The 18,759-nt window shown below is 38.9% G+C and overlaps 1 protein-coding gene and 1 long non-coding RNA gene across 3 annotated transcripts; one reads left to right on the plus strand and one right to left on the minus strand.

Moving 5' to 3' along the window:
• The first annotated feature begins 1,276 nt into the window (after positions 1-1,276).
• Positions 1,277-11,358, plus strand: LOC140882604 (uncharacterized). The gene is made up of 3 exons (XR_012150245.1): positions 1,277-1,613; positions 1,999-2,060; positions 11,171-11,358. It is a non-coding gene; the product is annotated as an uncharacterized lncRNA (long non-coding RNA).
• A 1,192-nt stretch (positions 11,359-12,550) lies between these two features.
• On the minus strand, positions 12,551-18,401 carry LOC140882603 (uncharacterized). Of its 2 annotated transcripts, XM_073288695.1 has the most exons (9): positions 18,193-18,401; positions 17,845-18,042; positions 16,727-16,884; positions 16,536-16,642; positions 15,976-16,177; positions 15,621-15,715; positions 14,764-14,835; positions 13,474-13,565; positions 12,551-12,792 (listed from the first exon to the last, which is right to left on the minus strand). In XM_073288695.1, the coding sequence occupies exons 5-8, from the start codon at positions 16,112-16,114 to the stop codon at positions 13,542-13,544; spliced, it is 330 nt and encodes a 109-aa protein (XP_073144796.1). In that variant the 5' UTR covers positions 16,115-16,177; positions 16,536-16,642; positions 16,727-16,884; positions 17,845-18,042; positions 18,193-18,401; the 3' UTR covers positions 12,551-12,792; positions 13,474-13,541. The 2 variants fall into 2 exon arrangements, with proteins under 2 accessions (XP_073144796.1, XP_073144797.1); XM_073288696.1 differs by having other exon boundaries at positions 15,976-16,884.
• Positions 18,402-18,759: the final 358 nt, after the last annotated feature.

The following is an 18,759-nucleotide window of genomic DNA, read 5'->3' on the forward strand; positions in this document are numbered from 1 at the left end:
CAATGATGCAGAAATCTTGCTAACCTTCGGAAAATTTTCTTCACAGCTTTTTCCACCCCATTGGCTTTCTTGAATAGCATGCATGCAAAGACAACATCAATATATATCAAAGCAACACATGATTGACCATTTTTTTTTTTGGGGAAAAACATCGCCGAAAGCGGGGGGTTAGGCAGACCCCTACCTGTATATAAACATAAAAAAATATACAAATAAAACCTAGAGGGGTAGGGGGACTAGACCAAGACCTCCCTAAAAGGCTATACAATGATAATAGTCACATCAAAAAAGCTAAGAAATCGAAAAAATACAATCAAAACAACCCTAGAATATAAGTGAATACATACAAAAAATCAAAAACCACTAACTAATTCATCGTCAGCAGTCATCCTGAGCAGCAAAAATCCGGCAGAGATCCACAACTCGATCTCAGCAAAATCAAAATCCGACACTGAAGCACGAAAAGTGGCTGGTAGCAAATTCAAAATCCGACAAGATTGACCAATTTGTACGTTAATATTATTATTAATTCGGAACATCAAAAGGTGGAAAACTAATTAAGGAATTTAGTTCAGACCATGAACTCCATTGCTCCACAAGCTTTCTAACAGAAGGCAAGAGGAAGTACTGCAAATAACTAATAAGAAAACAAATAGAGGAAACAAACTATATTCAATATTGATCTTGCCGTCGGATCTTTGTGGGAGCTACTCGCCCAATTTGATTGCGGATTTATTAATTCTTGATATATCGGATTCTTTGTCTGGCAACTCCAAACAAGCACTACAAGAATTTTGGTAATAAACTACACTATAAAGACTACGGTTTTGTTTAAAACCGTAGTCTTTTTACATTTAACTACGGTTTTTAAAGAAACCGATGTTAATGGGCGTTTTTTTAAAATTTAAGACTACGGTTTTGTAAAAATCGTAGTGGTTTGTGCTCTACAACAACGGTTTGTATAAATCGTAGTCTATGAGTGTTTTTTTAATAAATAAACTACGATTATTTTGGACCGTAGTCTATGAGCGTTTTTTTTAATAAATAGATTACAGTTATTCTGGATCATAGTCTATGAGCGTTTTTTTTAATAAATAGACTACGGTTATTCTGGACCGTAGTCTATGAGCGTTTTTTTAAATAAATAGACTATGGTTATTTAACGTAGTCTATTAAACTTTTTAATTTTTTCAAAGGCTGGTTATTTTTGTACTGTAATGTGGGCCTTTTTCTATAAGTTAGGGCGGGCGTGAATGCACTAATATTGCTAATCGATGGAAAATCACAGATCGATGCCCTAATCGAGAAATTCATCGACGCATTCATCATCTTCTATCTCCCTGTAATCGATTCTAAGCTTCCCTCCTTTTCTTGAATCGATTATGGCACTTTGGATTCTATGTTTCCCCCGTTGTAATCGACTCTAAGCATTAATCGGGTCGAGCTTATTTCTCAGTCATTTTCCATCGCCTTATCCTAAATCAATTTTGAGTTTCTGCTGCTGGTATTTACGTTAATCGGGAGCTTCGCCATTTGGAAATCGCATCGAAGAATATGTAGTTGAGGTTTATCGGGTCGAGCTTGTCTTCTCTTCTTTCTCCCAAGCATCTGAGGTATTGTCGCATTCTCTGTTTTAAAAATAAACTTAAATCTCTTTTTTTTTTTAATTCAAGGCTTCTTTTCATGTTCCTTTTTACCCTTCCTCGGGGAATTCCTTCGTCCGCTATGGATTTCCAGTAATCCTTGTCCACTTCAAATATCTGATGACAATGGATAGCAAACTAGGTCTTGATTGTGACAAAATTCCTAAAACTTCTATAATAATAGTCTTGAAAATTCGAGTAGCTAGGCTTAAATCTTATACACTAGATTTCCCATAACCTTCTTGAACTGTGATAAATAAAGAAATACACTGTGCTCATGATTGTTCGTCCATCGTGCGTGCATTTGATTAACTATAATTAATTAGTCTGACTGAATTGTGCCATTCTAATGCAGATTATGCTATCAGCATTTGATTCAGACTGGACAATCCTGTGCTAAATTTGATCTACTATACGGTACTGCTTCTGTCTTTTTGTATTGGCCAACCTGACACCTGTGAGCAATAAATATTTTCATGTTGTAATATAGATTATTAAAACAGCTTGTCGAAATTAAATATCAATAGAATATACAAAGTCATCAGCATTGCTCCTGCAACTGTTACTGTTGTTCCCACCAGTTTTACTTGGTATATCACCTTCTTTATGTTCACTTTCTCTATCCTATTCCACAATTTTTTTCAAAAAATTAGCCATTTAGAGATATAAATATCAATTCCCCCCATAACTCCTATACATGCAAAGTTGGCTCAACATGATCAGTTCCCGTAGCCGGCCGTTGGTCTAAGTTCGCATATACTTTTGTTATGTGTTTGATGCCATCAGTAGATGTAACAAAATAATAATAGTTCACATATACACAAAAAGTTATTAAATTTATAAAAAAACATGAATATAATGTAGAAATCTATGATTTATAATAAAATCATGCAATGGAAAAATGGTTATTTACTAATATATAAGAATAATAGTTCACATTTTTGGTCCCCCCATGTTTTGGTTTCACATTTTTGTCATAAGCCTCAAAACGATTTATTTTTGGCAGCTCCCATGATTTGGTTTCACATTTTTGGTCCCCACATTTTCTTGCGACATGAAAGTCAATTATAGACGCTAGTGGAGCTTTTAACTTGGCAGTACTACTGATAGATCTTTTATATATGCAAATTGAAAATGTGGAATACAATAAAAAAAAATGAAATCAAAGGATTCACCAAAGAAATCATCAAGTTTATTAATCATTCATCATGAGTTTTTATACCTCAAAAGTAATTAACTTGAATTTCTCTTCTTCTTCTACTGGATTAAAAGAAATTAATAAGAACATGGTTACTATTTTTTGCAATCTAATATATTTATATTTTTTTTAAAAAAAATTGAAATGCTCAAACTGACATGAGGCGTAAGTTGAAGATTGACCAGTACATAAAAATGGAAACAAAAATGGTCCCAACCAACATTTCATAGGAATTGAAATAAATATTTACATGTCTGCTGAATTTGCTGATAATTAATTTATTCAAAATGTTGACTATTTCGATATGATTAATGATTCATTATTTAGTTGGTGTGCATATTTAGTCAACAGGCCATGAGTAAATTGTATACTATACATGATAGGCTAAAATTTTTTTATTGAGTGAAACTATTCAATCGAATTACTACAATTGATTAAACAATGTATAAAAAAATTTTTATATCTATTTTATTCCATGAAACCTCTTTGCAAATGTATATTATTTTTCCTTCAACCTTCATTTTTCCTTTTTTTTTTTTTTTTTTTTGCCATGTGGTGAGCAACTATTTCATCAAAACATTGTCGCGTGAAAGACGGGAAGAATTGTTGGTGATTCCCGTCGCTTTAAAAAAAAGAAGAAAAAGAAAAAGACAGATTTTGAAGAAATTCATGACTTATTAGTTGTTATATAAAACTTGTTTTGAACAAACTCTGTTGCGAGCCACAGAAAGACGAGTTTTTTCCAGAACTTGAGTCAAACATAACATAAGAGCAAACTAACATTGTTAGCCATTTGGCTAATCTGCTAACCCGAGAATTACTAGCTTCTATGAGTAAATTACAGTATATATAAGTAAATAAGAATGCTGGTCTTGTGGATATACTATATATAATATGTACAGCGTTGATGTGCAAAAGTTGTTGATTTCATATTTCCCTTTCCTTGGTTGATCATGCATAATAAGGAACGTGAGTGCATGCCTTTTATCTTTTTGACAAGTGGTTGCCGACCATTTCCAGAGATTTAGGGAGTGTTTTTGTAGTGACACGTATCCGTAATTAATGATTAATGAGTATATTAATCATAGGATCATGTTTAGATTAAGTAAAATATGATTAAAGAAGTTTCTGTTGGACTAACGGACTTCAGAAATGGATTCAGAATGATCGGAAATGGTCCGGAGGGTGACCCAGAACGGAAGCAACGTTCTTGAACGGAAGCAACGTTCTGACAGCTGATGTCATCCGTGATGTAAGCAATATTACGTCATTGCTTACGCACTTGATGGGACATCGGAAGCAACGAAGAGGAACGGACGCAACGTTCGTCAGGCAGAACGGACGCAACGAACCCGAACGGAAGCAACGTTCCGTGTCTATAAATATGAGGGCCGAGAGTTCATTTGAGATGCATCAATTCCTCTCTTCTCTCTCAATTCCTAAGCCTTCTAACTCAGATCTAGGGAGATCTAGGCGTCCTACGGGAAATCCGAAAGTGGCATAGCAGTCTAGGTGTCGTAGCAGAGCTGTGGCCTAGTTTTGAGGCTATCTACAGCAAAAGGCTATCGACGGACGCAGGTATAACTTTGACATCCTAAAAATATTCAGGAGTATGCTTTAGCTTAGTTAAGGCTTTTAGAGCTTAATTATTGATGCATGGGTAATTGCATTGTAGTAGCAGTAGACTGGATTAGTAGGCATGGAGTCTAGACCAGCGGAGCTAGGTTTTGACCAAGAAGTGTTAGAGGTACGTAAGTACTGACCGAGATAGCCGGCATGATATATTTGCATGTATGTTGCATGAGTATGTGCTATATGTTTTATCATGTTTTAGCATGTTTTACCGTCTTAGCACATACATGATTTTACGTGTGACTGCATCCTGAGAGATGTGAGTCATTGACAGTCTTCATAGGGAACAATGATCTCATTTTGGACTCGAGTCAGGCATGACAGTTTTCATATGGGACTTGTATCCTGTTTTGGATTCGGGTCAGGATGGGGTTGGCTCAGCCCTGATATAGAATATACGAGTACCCCGCGGAGTAGCTCTCTAGCCGATACTGTATATTCCTGGCGCCATGAGCAAGTGTTTTACCTGGGATTTTAAATCATTTGTGTGCGCATATTTGTATTTATATCATTGCTTTTGTATTTGAGCGTTGTCGCTCACGCCCCTGTGTTTGGGTATTGTGGTGTACCTTGTGGCGGGGCAAGTTTGAGGCTGGACGGTCCGGGCGACACTCAGCAGGGTTGAGGATCGCGAGTGTGAGGTGGTAGAGGGTAGGGATTTGTTTACCCTGAACCTTCGATTTGGTTGTATAGTGGTATTTATACACTTGTGTTATCGTCGGTTGTATTCTGTCGATCGGATTTGTTGTATTTTATTATCCGCTCCGTACGCTTTAAAGTATTTTGCTTGCGCTTCTTTTATAACTCTGATTAAATAGTGGATCCGGGTTGGGTCACTACATTTTTGGTATCAAAGCGCATTGCACTTGGAATTTCGTAAAGCGGATTAAGTTATTATCTGTTATTGTGTAACAGATGGCAGATTACGATGAGAGACACGATAGCGGAGGCGGCGGTCATTGGGGCGATCCAGATGATCGTAGACGTCATCGTGGTCAGCATGAGGAGCGCAGACGAGTGAGCATGCGCAGATTTAAGGAGGTTAGCCCGAAGCCTTTGTCAGGAGGTGAGACGCCTGAGCAGGCCGAGGATTGGCTTGAGAGGATGGAGCAGTGTTTTCAAGAGTTCCGTTGCACAGACGAGAATATGATGGAGATTCTTGCCTTCATGCTTGAGGGAAGAGCGAGGAAGTGGTGGAGATCGACTTCCGCACCATTCATGGCAGCGAGAGGAGTAGCTACGTGGGTTGAGTTCCGTACTACTTATCAGAGGTTGTATTTTCCTCCAGCTCTTTGACAGGCGAAAGCCAGTGAGTTGCTGAGTTTGCGACAGGGTACGATGACGACCAAGGAGTACCAGCAGAAGTTCTTTGATCTGTTACCTTATTGTTCTCACGTTGCTGATAGTTCTATGGTGAAGTACGATCATTTTCTTCAGGGTCTGAATCCAGAGATTCATCGGATGGTTGCTGTGGGCGGTGATGGGACCTATGAGGATTTGGTGGACCGTTGTCGTCAGGCCGAGGACAGTGTTCGGAGAAACAGAGGACTCTTCTCTTCTTCTTCCAGGCCAGCGAGTGCTAGTACTTTGGGTCCGAAAGGACAGTCTTTCAAGAAGCCATGAGGTACTTCTTCTTCTTCATCTGGATCTGGTGGAGTGCATAATTTGGTGGTCAGAGACCGAACCGATGTCGTCAGTGCAGACGCAGACATCCTCCAGGGCAGTGTGGACGATCGACCAGTGCATGTTTCCAGTGTGGCCAGGAGGGTCACATGAAGAGGGATTGTCCGATGCTGATTGGGGCAGCGAGTGGTTCAGAAGGTTCTCAAGCATCTGTTCAGCCACCTCAGTTTCCGCAGCCACCTTATCAGCAGCAGTATTCTCAGCAGCACCAGCAGCCGCAGCAATCTCAGCAACAGCCTACTCAGACTCCTTCTCAGGGTCATTCTTCTTTGCGGCCACGTGCCCAGGGTCAGGTCTTTGCGCTTGACCAGGAACAGGCAGAGGCTGACAGTGATCGGATGATCGCAGGTATCTGTAGTTTATGTGGTTTTCCTCCATATATTTTGATTGATACTGGTGCATCGCATTCTTTCGTATCAGCACGTTTTGCTAGGAAGTATAAGTTGCCATTTATTCCTTTCGACGTCTTGCTAGTAGTTTCTACTCCTATGGGTAGCGAGGTTTTAGCCAAGCGTCTAGTTGTGGGGTGTGTCTTGGATTTCGAAGGGCATCAAATTAGTGCTAACCTGATGATTCTAGCCATGAAGGATTTCGATTGTATCATTGGGATAGATCTCCTGACTACCTACCGAGCGATAATGGATTGCTATCAGAGATTTGTTCAGTTTCGTCAAGAGGATTGCGAGTCTTGGTATTTCTATGGTGAGGGAGCGCGACCTCCGATGCCAGTAGTTTTTGCTCTGAAGGCCCGTCGTGCTTTAGAGTCTGGCGGGAAAGGCTACCTTATCTACGCCATTGACGCATCCATAGGAGAGCCAGATATCCAGAAGATACCAGTGGTTTGTGATTTTCCAGATGTGTTTCCGGAAGAAATTCCAGGTTTGCCGCCAGTGAGGGAGATCGAGTTTGGCATTGAGTTACTGCCAGAGACTGCACCGATTTCCAGAGCTCCTTACCGTTTGGCACCGTCAGAGATGAAAGTGCTTCAGAATCAATTGCAAGACCTTCTTGATAAGGGTTACATTCGACCTAGTGTTTCGCCATGGGGAGCCCCAGTGTTGTTTTTCAAGAAGAAGGATGGTTCAATGCGGTTGTGTATCGATTATCGTCAGTTGAATCAAGCGACAGTGAAAAATAAGTATCCTCTTCCGCGGATAGATGATCTTTTTGATCAGTTACAGGATACTTCTGTCTATTCGAAGATTGATCTTCGGTCTTGGTATCATCAGTTGAGAGTTCGGCAGGAGGATGTTCCTAAGACAGCATTTCGTACACGATATGGGCACTATGAGTTTCTAGTGATGCCGTTTGGTCTGACGAATGCTCCAGCTGTTTTTATGGATCTGATGAACAGGGTGTTCCGTGGCTTTTTGGATAAGTTCGTGGTGGTGTTCATCGATGACATCTTGGTTTATTCTCGTAGCATGGATGAGCATGCCTACCATCTCTATACTGTACTGCAGGTCTTGAGGGAGAGATAGTTGTACGCGAAGTTGAGCAAGTGTGACTTCTGGATTGACCGAGTTGTATTTCTTGGTCATGTCATTTCTCAGGAGGGCGTATCTGTTGACCCCAGCAAGACAGAGGCTATTCTGAATTGGTCGCGTCCGACTACAGCTTCTGAGATTCGTAGTTTCCTTGGTTTGCCAGGATACTATCGGCGTTTTGTTGAGAAATTCTCTCAGATAGCTAGGCCTTTGACACAGCTGACAAAGAAAGATGCTTCTTTTGTGTGGTCTGATGCTTGCGAAGATAGTTTTTGTGAGTTGAGACGTCGTTTGACGACAACTCCAGTTCTTGCTTTGTCGTCTGGATCAGGTGGGTTTGTAGTCTTCACTGATGCTTCTCTCCAGGGTTTGGGGTGCGTGTTGACTCAGAACGGCCATGTGATCGCGTATGCATCCAGACAGTTGAAAACTCACAAAGAAAAATATCCCGTACATGACCTAGAGCTAGCAGCCATCGTCTTTGCCCTGAAGATATGGCGTCACTATTTGTATGGAGAACGATTTGAGATCTTCACCGATCATAAGAGTTTGAAGTATCTGTTCACTCAAGCTGAGTTGAACATGCGGCAGCGCCGTTGGATGGATCTGTTGAAGGATTATGATTGTGAGATCAAGTACCATCCAGGATCTTCAAACCCCGTTGCTGATGCGCTTAGTCGCAAGGTCTATGTGAGTTCCCTTCATACCAGTTAGGTTTCGAAGGCAGTGGAGGAGTGTTGTTCTTTGGGATTCACGTTCCGTCATAAGAAAGAACAACAAGGGATTCGTGTTTTTTCTGTGCTAGCAGAGCCAGCCTTGTATCGACGAATCCGAGAAGCACAGAATTCTGATCTGAAAACTCAGAAGTTGGCCCGTTTGGCTGAGGGTGATAATACTTCTGCTTTTCATCTGCAGGGAGACGGTCTGTTGTGTCTTTCTGGTCGATTTGTGGTACCCAAGGATTCTGCTTTGAGGGATGAGATCCTATCGCAAGCTCACCGCAGTCGATTCTCTGTACATCCAGACAACATGAAGATGCATAAGGATCTTCGCACACGGTTTTGGTAGAAAGGGATGAAATGCAGCGTTTATCAGTTTGTATCGCGATGCCTTGTGTGTCAGCAGGTCAAGGCAGAGTTTAGATGACCCGGAGGGTTACTTCACAGCTTAGAGATTCTTGAGTGGAAGTGGGAGCATGTGACGATGGATTTTGTCACCCACTTGCCTATGTCTTCCAGGAATTGTGACGCTATTTGGGTTATTGTGGATCGATTATCGAAGTCAGCGCATTTTCTTACCTATAACCGCGATTATACCTTTGATAGGATGGCTTAATTGTATGTGCGGGAGATCGTCTGATTTCATGGCATTCCGTTGAATATTGTCAGTGATAGAGATCCGAGATTCACCTTGAGATTTTGGGGTAGTTTTCAGCGAGCCCTTGGTACTACTTTGAGCCTGAGTACGGCTTATCATCCAGAGACGGATGGACAATCCAAGCGTACTATTCGCACTTTAGAGGATATGCTTCACGCGGCAGTAATGGATTTTGGTCCAGCGTGGCATGATCATTTACCGTTGGTAGAGTTCGCTTACAACAATAGTTTCCATCGCAGCATTGGCATGACACCATTTGAGGCTCTTTATGGACGTCGTTGTCGTACGCCTTTGTTTTGGGACGAGGTTGGCGAGCGTCAGGTTGAGGGTCCTGAGATGATTCAGCAGATGACTGATGCAGTGGAGTTGATCCGACGCAGGATTAAGGCTGCTCAGGATCAACAGGCTAGTTACGCGAACACTCACCGGAGGCCCTTGCACTTCGAGGTGGGAGAGCATGTATTCTTGCGTGTTTCACCTTTCCGAAAGGTGATGAGGTTTGGTCGCAAGGGTAAGCTGACACCGAGATTTATTGGTCCTTTCGAGATTCTCGAGAAGGTTGGGGATGTGGCTTATCGTCTGACCTTGCCACCCGATCTTTTGGAGATCCACGATGTGTTCCACGTGTCCTTGTTGAGGCAGTACGTGGCGGTCGAGTCGCATATTTTGCATCCGACCGAGGTAAAGGTAGATCAGGATCTATCGTATGTGGAGAAACCCATGCGGATTTTGGACAGGAAGGACAAGGTACTTCGTAACAAGCGCATACCATTAGTGCTGGTACAGTGGCAACGCAGAGGTACAGAGGAAGTTACTTGGGAGTTGGAGAGCCGGATGCTAGCCGAGCACCCCGAGTTATTTTGATATTTTGTATTTTATTGTATCAAGTTTGTACTTGTTCTGTTGTAATAAAGATCATTTGGTTAACTATTCATATTTTCCTCTAAGACTTAAATTTCAAGGACGAAATTTCTTAAGTGGGGGAGAATGTAGTGACCCGTATTCGTAATTAATGATTAATGAGTATATTAATCATAGGATCATGTTTAGATTAAATAAAACATGATTAAGGAAGTTTCTGTTGGACTAACGGACTTTAGAAATGGATTCAGAATGATCGAAAATGGTCCGGAGGGTGACCCAGAACGGAAGCAACGTTCTTGAACGGAAGCAACGTTCTGGCAGCTGATGTCATCCGTGATGTCAGCAATATTATGTCATTGCTTACGCACTTGATGGGACATCGGAAGCAACGAAGAGGAACGAACGCAACGTTCGTCAGGCAGAACGGACGCAACGAACCCGAACGAAAGCAACGTTCCGTGTCTATAAATATGAGGGCCGAGAGTTCATTTGAGATGCACCAATTCCTCTCTTCTCTCTCAATTCCTAAGCCTTCTAACTCAGATCTAGGGAGATCTAGGCGCCCTACGTTCCGTAGTCTAGGCGTCGTAGCGGAGCTGTGGCCTAGTTTTGAGGTTATCTACAGCAAAGGGCTATCGACGGACGCAGGTATAACTTTGACATCCTAAAAATATTCAGGAGTATGCTTTAACTTAGTTAAGGCTTTTAGAGCTTAATTATTGATGCATGGGTAATTGCATTGTAGTAGCAGTAGACTGAATTAGTAGGCTTGGAGTCTAGACCAGCGGAGCTAGGTTTTGACCAAGTAGTGTTAGAGGTACGTAAGTACTGACCGAGATAGCCGGCATGATATATTTGCATGTATGTTGCATGAGTATGTGCTATATATTTTATCATGTTTTAGCATGTTTTACTGTCTTAGCACATACATGATTTTAAGTGTGACTGCATCCTGAGAGATGTGAGTCATTGATAGTCTTCATAGGGAACAATGATCTCATTTTAGACTCGAGTCAGGCATGACAGTTTTCATATGGGACTTGTATCCTGTTTTGGATTCGGGTCAGGATGGGGTTGGCTCAGCCCTGATATAGAATATACGAGTACCCCGCGGAGTAGCTCTCTAGCCGGTACTGTATATTCCTGGCGCCATGAGCAAGTGTTTTACCTGGGATTTTAAATCATTTGTGTGCGCATATTTGTATTTATATTATTGCTTTCGTATTTGAGCGTTGTCGCTCACGCCCCTATGTTTGGGTATTGTGGTGTACCTTGTGGCGGGGCAGGTTTGAGGCTAGACGGTCCGGGCGGCTCTCAACAGGGTTGAGGATCGCGAGTGTGAGGTGGTAGAGGGTAGGGATTTGTTTACCCTGAACCTTCGATTTGGTTGTATAGTGGTATTTATACACTTGTGTTATCGTCGGTTGTATTCTGTCGATCGGATTTGTTGTATTTTATTATCCGCTCCGTACGCTTTAAAGTATTTTGCATGCGCTTCTTTTATAACTCTGATTAGATAGTGGATCCGGGTTGGGTCGCTACAGTTTTGGAGAGTTTTTACTTATTTAAAAGTGATTATAGTAGAAATTATTTTGAAATTGGTGAGAAACTAAAGTAAAGTTGGTGAGTATAAGATCATAAACCAGAGGTGATTTGATGGAATTGCATAATATCATCTTTACACACTATTGCATCTCTTGATTTCCCTTTATTTGGTTAATCAATTGTATCGCTACGGGAAAAAGGTTAATGCACCCACAATAATGTACCTAAGAAAAAGATACACGACACATGCATGCACCATAGATAAGAACAAACCCACATTAAGTCCAAACTTAAACACAATATACTAATATTTAATTCAAATTAACAACACACAATATGGAGATTAATAATTTAGTAATTAATTAACATTATTCAATTCATCAATGGGCAATATGGGAAACTCAAATATTTCAAGGATATAAAGGTAAATACATAATTGAGATCATATTCATGCTTTTATAATTTTGATTGATTTTGAATGAGGTTTTGTTGCGATTCTACGTTATATGAACTTGTCATAATAACTAGTGTACTACAACAAAAACGCTGAAAGACTACGGTGGAAAAACGTAGTTAATTGAGGTTGTAAAATCGATGTTAAACGCTATGTAGTTAAAAGTGTGGTCATAGACTACGGTTTTCGTAAAAAAACTACGATGAAAAACGTAATTAATTGAGGTTGTAAAACCGATATTAAACGCTGTGTAGTTAAAAAAGTGCGGTCATAAACTATTGTTTTAAACCGTAGACTTTTGTCGTAAAAGACTTCGGTCTTATATCGTAAAGTTGTAGTCTTTCGTCGTAAACCATAACGGTTTTAAACCGTATTTTTTTGTCGTAAACAACTACGATTTTAAACCGTTGTCTTTTATATTAAAACCGTAGTCTTTTGTAGAAAAACACAACGGTTTTAAACTATAGTCTTTTTGCCATACAAATCGTAGTCTTTTCTCTTAAACACGATGATTTTAAACCGTAGTTTTTTGTCGTAAAACACTACGGTTTTAAACCGTTGTCTTTTATATTAAAACCAAATCCAACGCCCCATTTAACGATCAATTTACAAAAAATAGATGTCCATAATATTTAAAACATCATAAAATGTGTAATTAGTTGATCAAAATTACGTACAATTTCTACAAACTGGTCATAATCTACGTACGTACTAACAACAAAAACACTAGTCATAAACCACAAACGTTTGAATAAATTAAGTTTAAAACATCAATTTAGACAAAATGATTGTACCAACAACATTGCACCGACAACTCCTCTGCTATATCAAGACAACACAAAAAATCTCCTTTCTCTTTGGGACGTAGCGAGGCCTCAAAGATCAGACATCACAAAACAAGGAATAGACCTACAACATAAAAGAAAAAAATGCATACCACTATTAATAAATTTATAACGGCAGCAAAACTATGGAGCTAATTAAAGACGAAATCCAATAATATAAGACATCCGTAAATATATCTAAACACCCAGCCTTTTTTTATTCATCAGATAATATAAGACATCCATAAATTATAGGACATCTGCAAGATAATGTTATGCAATATCTTTCATGCTCGATCCAACACACTCATGCAACTGCCAATCTTAGCATCCATGTCCAGAAACTCTAAAAACATAATAAAATTTATGCAAGAAGATACCACCTTCGCTACTTAAAGTACAGTGTTCCCAAACTTTCACGAATAATAACACACATAAAAACTGTTTCAAATATGCTCATATAGCACATGATAAATGCAAACATCCTGGAACAAACCACCGAACCCAAATACACAAAACAGACACATATGGGAATCGAACATAAAATACTAATAATTTCTAAGTACGAGGTATTTCTGAACAAAACCAAAGTTTAGCCAACTTGCTACATGCAACAATAGCCAGAGAGGACGAAAGATGGCAGAGAGAATCTTTTGACAACTACTTGAACAAGTTGCTGTTATAATCATGGCTGTACGAGTGACTACAATCGGTAAAGCCCAGAAACACCAAAAACGCATACATGCTTTAAATCCCAAAAAACTACCTGTTTCCTGAAAGGGAAGTCCCCATCAGGCAACTTCTGCATGTCTGCTAAACTCTTCAGTGTTTCCCTTAAGAAGAAGAAAGAATTTTTACCTGCGAATTGAGTAGTGTCAAGTGTGACCAAATTTCAGATTAAACGGATTTTTCTACCTATGGACAGCACAGCAATTCAAAAATAAAAAAGAAAAACACCGCACTCATGATACTCAAGGAAAGGTGCAAGTAAAACATCCTTACAACAAAAAATGAATTAAGAAAATAATAAGTAGGGAAAACATTAAAGCATATTTGCTTGTATCAGTAAAACCCACAAAGTTACTCATGCACGTGAAAAATCAACAAATTTTCAAGGCATCATGAAACAAGTAGGTTCCATAACTTAGATTTCTTAATAAATATGGTCAGTTCGGGCAGCTAAACAAGAGCCACTACCTAATTTGTCAAATATAGTTGATACTATTTGAAATGACTTGTCCCAGACTTCAGTATAACGATAACTGAGCACACTTTCAATTGTTACACAGATTTTTTCAATGACAGTCGGACCAGACTTCCTAGAGCTGACATTGATATTGGCTGTGATCTGATCGACACCCTGTTGGATCAGGTTTTCGTCAATGCACGCATGTATTAAGCACATCTTGCACATGGGTGTGTTGGATGTCAAATCTATCCCATTACTGTACAAATGTGCTCTTATAGTTTGAACATTTTTCTTCTTTATAATATATTAGCACATCTTGCACATGGGCAAGGGATTGCATAGGATCATCAGTGTTCTTCAATGCAAATTTCAAAAAAGACTCTACTCCAATATCATATTCAGGTGATAATCTATTCTTTGACATCCATTCTTTGTCCATTTTTTGTATAACCAATCAGCAAAAAAACAGTCAACACCTAGCAAAAAAACAGTCAACACCTACCTTCAAAAAATTGTAGATCATACAACAAGATCTGAACACAATCCCAGGTACAAAATAATAACAAAACAATCATAATCAATTTAATTAGAAGGTTTCTTTTAGTGAATAATTGTAGTACCATATACCTATGATTTTCTAAATTAACATGCAAGATAACATAGTAATACTCAACCTAAATTAGCCTGACAAAAAAAAAAATCCGAGACAGATTTTTGGACACAAAACAGTGGAGAATACAGTTCTGGACTTTAAAAAAAATTACAGCATATATTGTCATATATTATGACACATTTTCTCCAATTTTATATAAGACAGCAGGTCCATTTAACTATTTGGATGATGTGAAATTTGACAAAGAGATGTACCTGTGTGATGGTGTGGTGCAGGATTTTTTCCGAGAATATTAATTTCCTGTTTTTCTCATCTGCTTGGATAACCTAAGAAAGGTAACAAGATTTCATTGTTATTCAATGGTAACTGGAAACATTGGCAGTTTCTCTCCAAAAAAGAATTGTCAAGATACAATAGGTGTCACAAGATACAATGACTGACAATTTTGAAGTGGCAGCACCATAAATTTCGACGTTTTATGAACAATAAAATGCTTAAACACTACTGTACTTTCTGTAGAAATTCTGGAATTATAGTTAAGAGTGTCTTCAGCATTTCAAAAAAATTGCACAGTGGATGATGCCCGTCTGTCAGCCTCGAATCATCCATTTGAAAAGATAATTAATTTTATAGATGCTGAATGCTATCTGCCTCGACTTTTAACCATGTTTGAGATTTTAAATTTGTCCAGGTTTTCGAGTATTTTGGCAAATTTCAGAAAAATGGATAGAAGAGGCAATTTTTTTTGGAAGTGGAGGGCGCCAAGATGATGCGCTGCTGCACAAGAATGCGAGGCGTTCTTGCGCAGCTGCTGCGCATCCTCGACCCGATTAATGCTTAGAATAGATTATAATGAAGGGAGAAACTTAGAATCGATTACAGAAAGAAGGGAACTTAGAATCGATTACATTGCGCAAAGGGGAGAAAAAGACGATGAATGCGATTAGGGCATGACAGGGTTTTCAAGACAGTAAAGCACCAAGTCTCATTTGGCATCACCACAAGTACAAGACACGCCATTAAACATTTAAATGAAGCAGGGACAAGGAAAGCTTTTAACTCAATGGAAACAAAAAACAAATTGATTACGACAAAATGGCGAGTGCGGTACCTTGATCATTTCACAAAGAAAAATTGTATTCCCACCCAGCGGCTCAACAGCAGCTCGAAAAAGAAGGCGATCATCACTTTGAGCACTCTGTGGGCCTACATAGAAACTTGGTTAAGCTTCACAGCCTTCTAAAGATAGAAATTGTTTTGCTTCAACCAACCCAAACGAACAAAATCATTACACTTTTTATTCAATCAAGGCTATTATATAATTAGTTTGTATTTAAAGCTGAATAATCAGCATAATCAAGGAGAGCTCGTTTTTTCTCCTCCTGCTATTACATAGATCCCACAGGCTCTCGGTGGAAAAAAGTCGCATAATACAATAAGAAAAAAACATCAAACAGACTTCTTACCATGGCATCCCATATGACCAGATGCAATGACACCTCGCATCAGGAGAACCATCCTAGCCAAGAGCCAAAATAGGCAGCCAATATTGTTGCGTTTTCCCTTGCTATAGCGCACTTGTAGTAGAAACTCAATCGTCGCCATAAGACTGGATTAAGTAGATCATTTAAGCTAACATATAGAAGTTTCTCACATCCAAAATTCCATCTGCATAGATGGTAAGTTAGAATTGACAAAAGTTCAAAAACAAAAACTGATGGAGTAACAACTGCTCATATATCCACTTCAGATGCTTGAAAAAAAAAGAAGAAAAACTGAAAAGACTTGGGAGTTTTCTAGTATGAAGATTCAAGAGCAAGAATAAACAAGGTATAGACAAATTAGAACCATCAACATGCCCACACAAAACTCTACAAAATAACAAGGATACACTAGGTGCATCTCCTAGATCAGCATATATAAACTGAAGTAGCCCCGGTTTAGGATAAAGTTGTTGGAGAATTTTGACAGCCCCTATGAGACATCTAAATACAGATAAATTGAAGCCCATATGTACTCATCATACGTATTTCGCTTTATCAGAGTATTCGTATCGTAGATTACGTAAGCGCAGAATATGACAGCAACAATGCACCCAACGATCATCTCAGATATCTTTCCTGGGAAAAATATCTGCAGCAATACTATATATATGTTAGCTACTCCAAATTCAGTTAAATAGACAAATGGAAACAAGAAAAAATTTAATTTCCAAACCTGCAAAATGGTAAAGATGAGAAGAACGATGAGAAGGCTCAACAAAAAGGGAACAAGAAAAGCAAAATCATCTCCCTTCTTTGCTGCCCAGAATGTGTATATGGTCAGGCTGATAATCACCACACTTGTTACTATCACCGTCTCCAGAATCGCTTAGCCTGTAAATTTATTTATCACTTTCATAATTTAAGTTGGGATTTAAAAATCACCAATACAAGAATAGGCCAGTACTTCATATGCATTTTCCAAAAATAAATAATCATAAGAATTTTATTGTGCACATAAAGAAGAACTACACTTGTTACTATCACCGTCTCCAGAATCGCTTAGCCTGTAAATTTATTTATCACTTTCATAATTTAAGTTGGTATTTAAAAATCACCAATACAAGAATAGGCCAGTACTTCATATGCATTTTCCAAAAATAAATAATCATAAGAATTTTATTGTGCACATAAAAGAATTGAAGTGACCAACTTGTATATACGTGCGTCTGATTTTACTATCGACACACTCCTCTGTTTCGGTGAAGATCATAGAATCATTCTTAAGTATTGTTATTACACATATTTTCTGAAAAATATTGTCATCAAGCACAAGGATCAAAGATTCTTAATGAAGGATTTACACATAGATTCAACAACATAAATCAACCCTAGAATCTTAAAACCTCGATCTCATTTCCCCAATTTCAGAACAGAAAATCATTAAATGAACTGATCAAAAACATAAAATTCCCACGACAAACATTGATCAGCTTCGTTAGGACACGTCAATATGAAATCAGAGATGGGAATGCATACAATTCAATTCCATACTTTAACTATAGTAAATCCAGTCCAAGTTAAATTGAAAGCTTCACATATTCGGACAATATTCAAACTCGGAAACGAACAACTCTCACTACAATAAGAAAAAATACGCAAGGCAGCAACCAGTAAAGTAAGAAACACAAGTTTCCAAACAAAACCAATTAAAAAAACCAAACTAAAAAAATTTCGACATTCGCCATATTAAAGTAAAACTCGAAACACCAACAACAAAAATAATAATCACGAAAAGAATTCACTTCAACCAACAGAATAAAGAAAGAAAAAATCAGTGGAAAAAAAACTCACTCGGCTAAATCGCAGAGCTGTCGTAAGACAGCCTACGAGGCCCGAAACGGCGTATATTCCATCCAAAATCTCCTTAAGATATTCCTTGTTAACCTGCTTGTACAGTTCCGGCGCTCCGAGTGCGTACTCACTCCTCACCTCCAATCTCACCAACGGCATCGTCTTATAGGGCTAAGAGATTTAAGCTTCAAACCCAAGCTGAAAAACAAAGAAACGACTAAAAATCACCCAAAATCGCAAAGAAAAAGAACCCGCGGTTTCATGCCGTGAAGTTAGTCGACAGTCAAGCTTTGGGCCGAGAATCCTCAATACTTTGGTACTAAATTGAAGCAAAGAACGAGATGTTACCTTTGTCTAGCTTCAATCGGCAGATTTCCGGCGTCTAGGGCGGCGAATAGACGTGTTGAAGCGGCGGCTAGGGGAGAAAGGGATTGATCGTGGGAAAAGGTTTGGGAAGTACAGAGAAACGAACTGATGTACCGGCTCATTTTATGCTGCACCCTGTGTGCAGCACAGCATCCACGGGTGGGGCCCGGCCATGAACGGCCCAGAACCACGGGTTGAAATTCACCCGGTGGAGCCAAGCATTACCCGTACCTGATGTACCTATGTATTCTATATCTTATAGACTGCGGTACAAAACCGTAGTCTATTTATTGTAAAAAAATCATAGTTTATAGATTACGGTGTAAAAAAATCATAGTTTATTTATTTTAAAAAAATGTTTATAGATTACGATACAAAATAACGGTAGTTTATTTATTTAAAAAATACGTTCATAGACTACGGTTTTTAAAAACTGATATTGTAGAACATAAACAACAACGGTTTTTACAAAACTGTAGAAATATATTTTAAAAAAACGCCCATTAACTACGGTTTTTACATGTAAAAATACTACGATTTTATTAAAAA

The sequence above is a fragment of the Henckelia pumila genome, chromosome 2 (assembly GCF_033568475.1).
Source record: "Henckelia pumila isolate YLH828 chromosome 2, ASM3356847v2, whole genome shotgun sequence".
NCBI classification, from domain to species: domain Eukaryota; kingdom Viridiplantae; phylum Streptophyta; class Magnoliopsida; order Lamiales; family Gesneriaceae; genus Henckelia; species Henckelia pumila.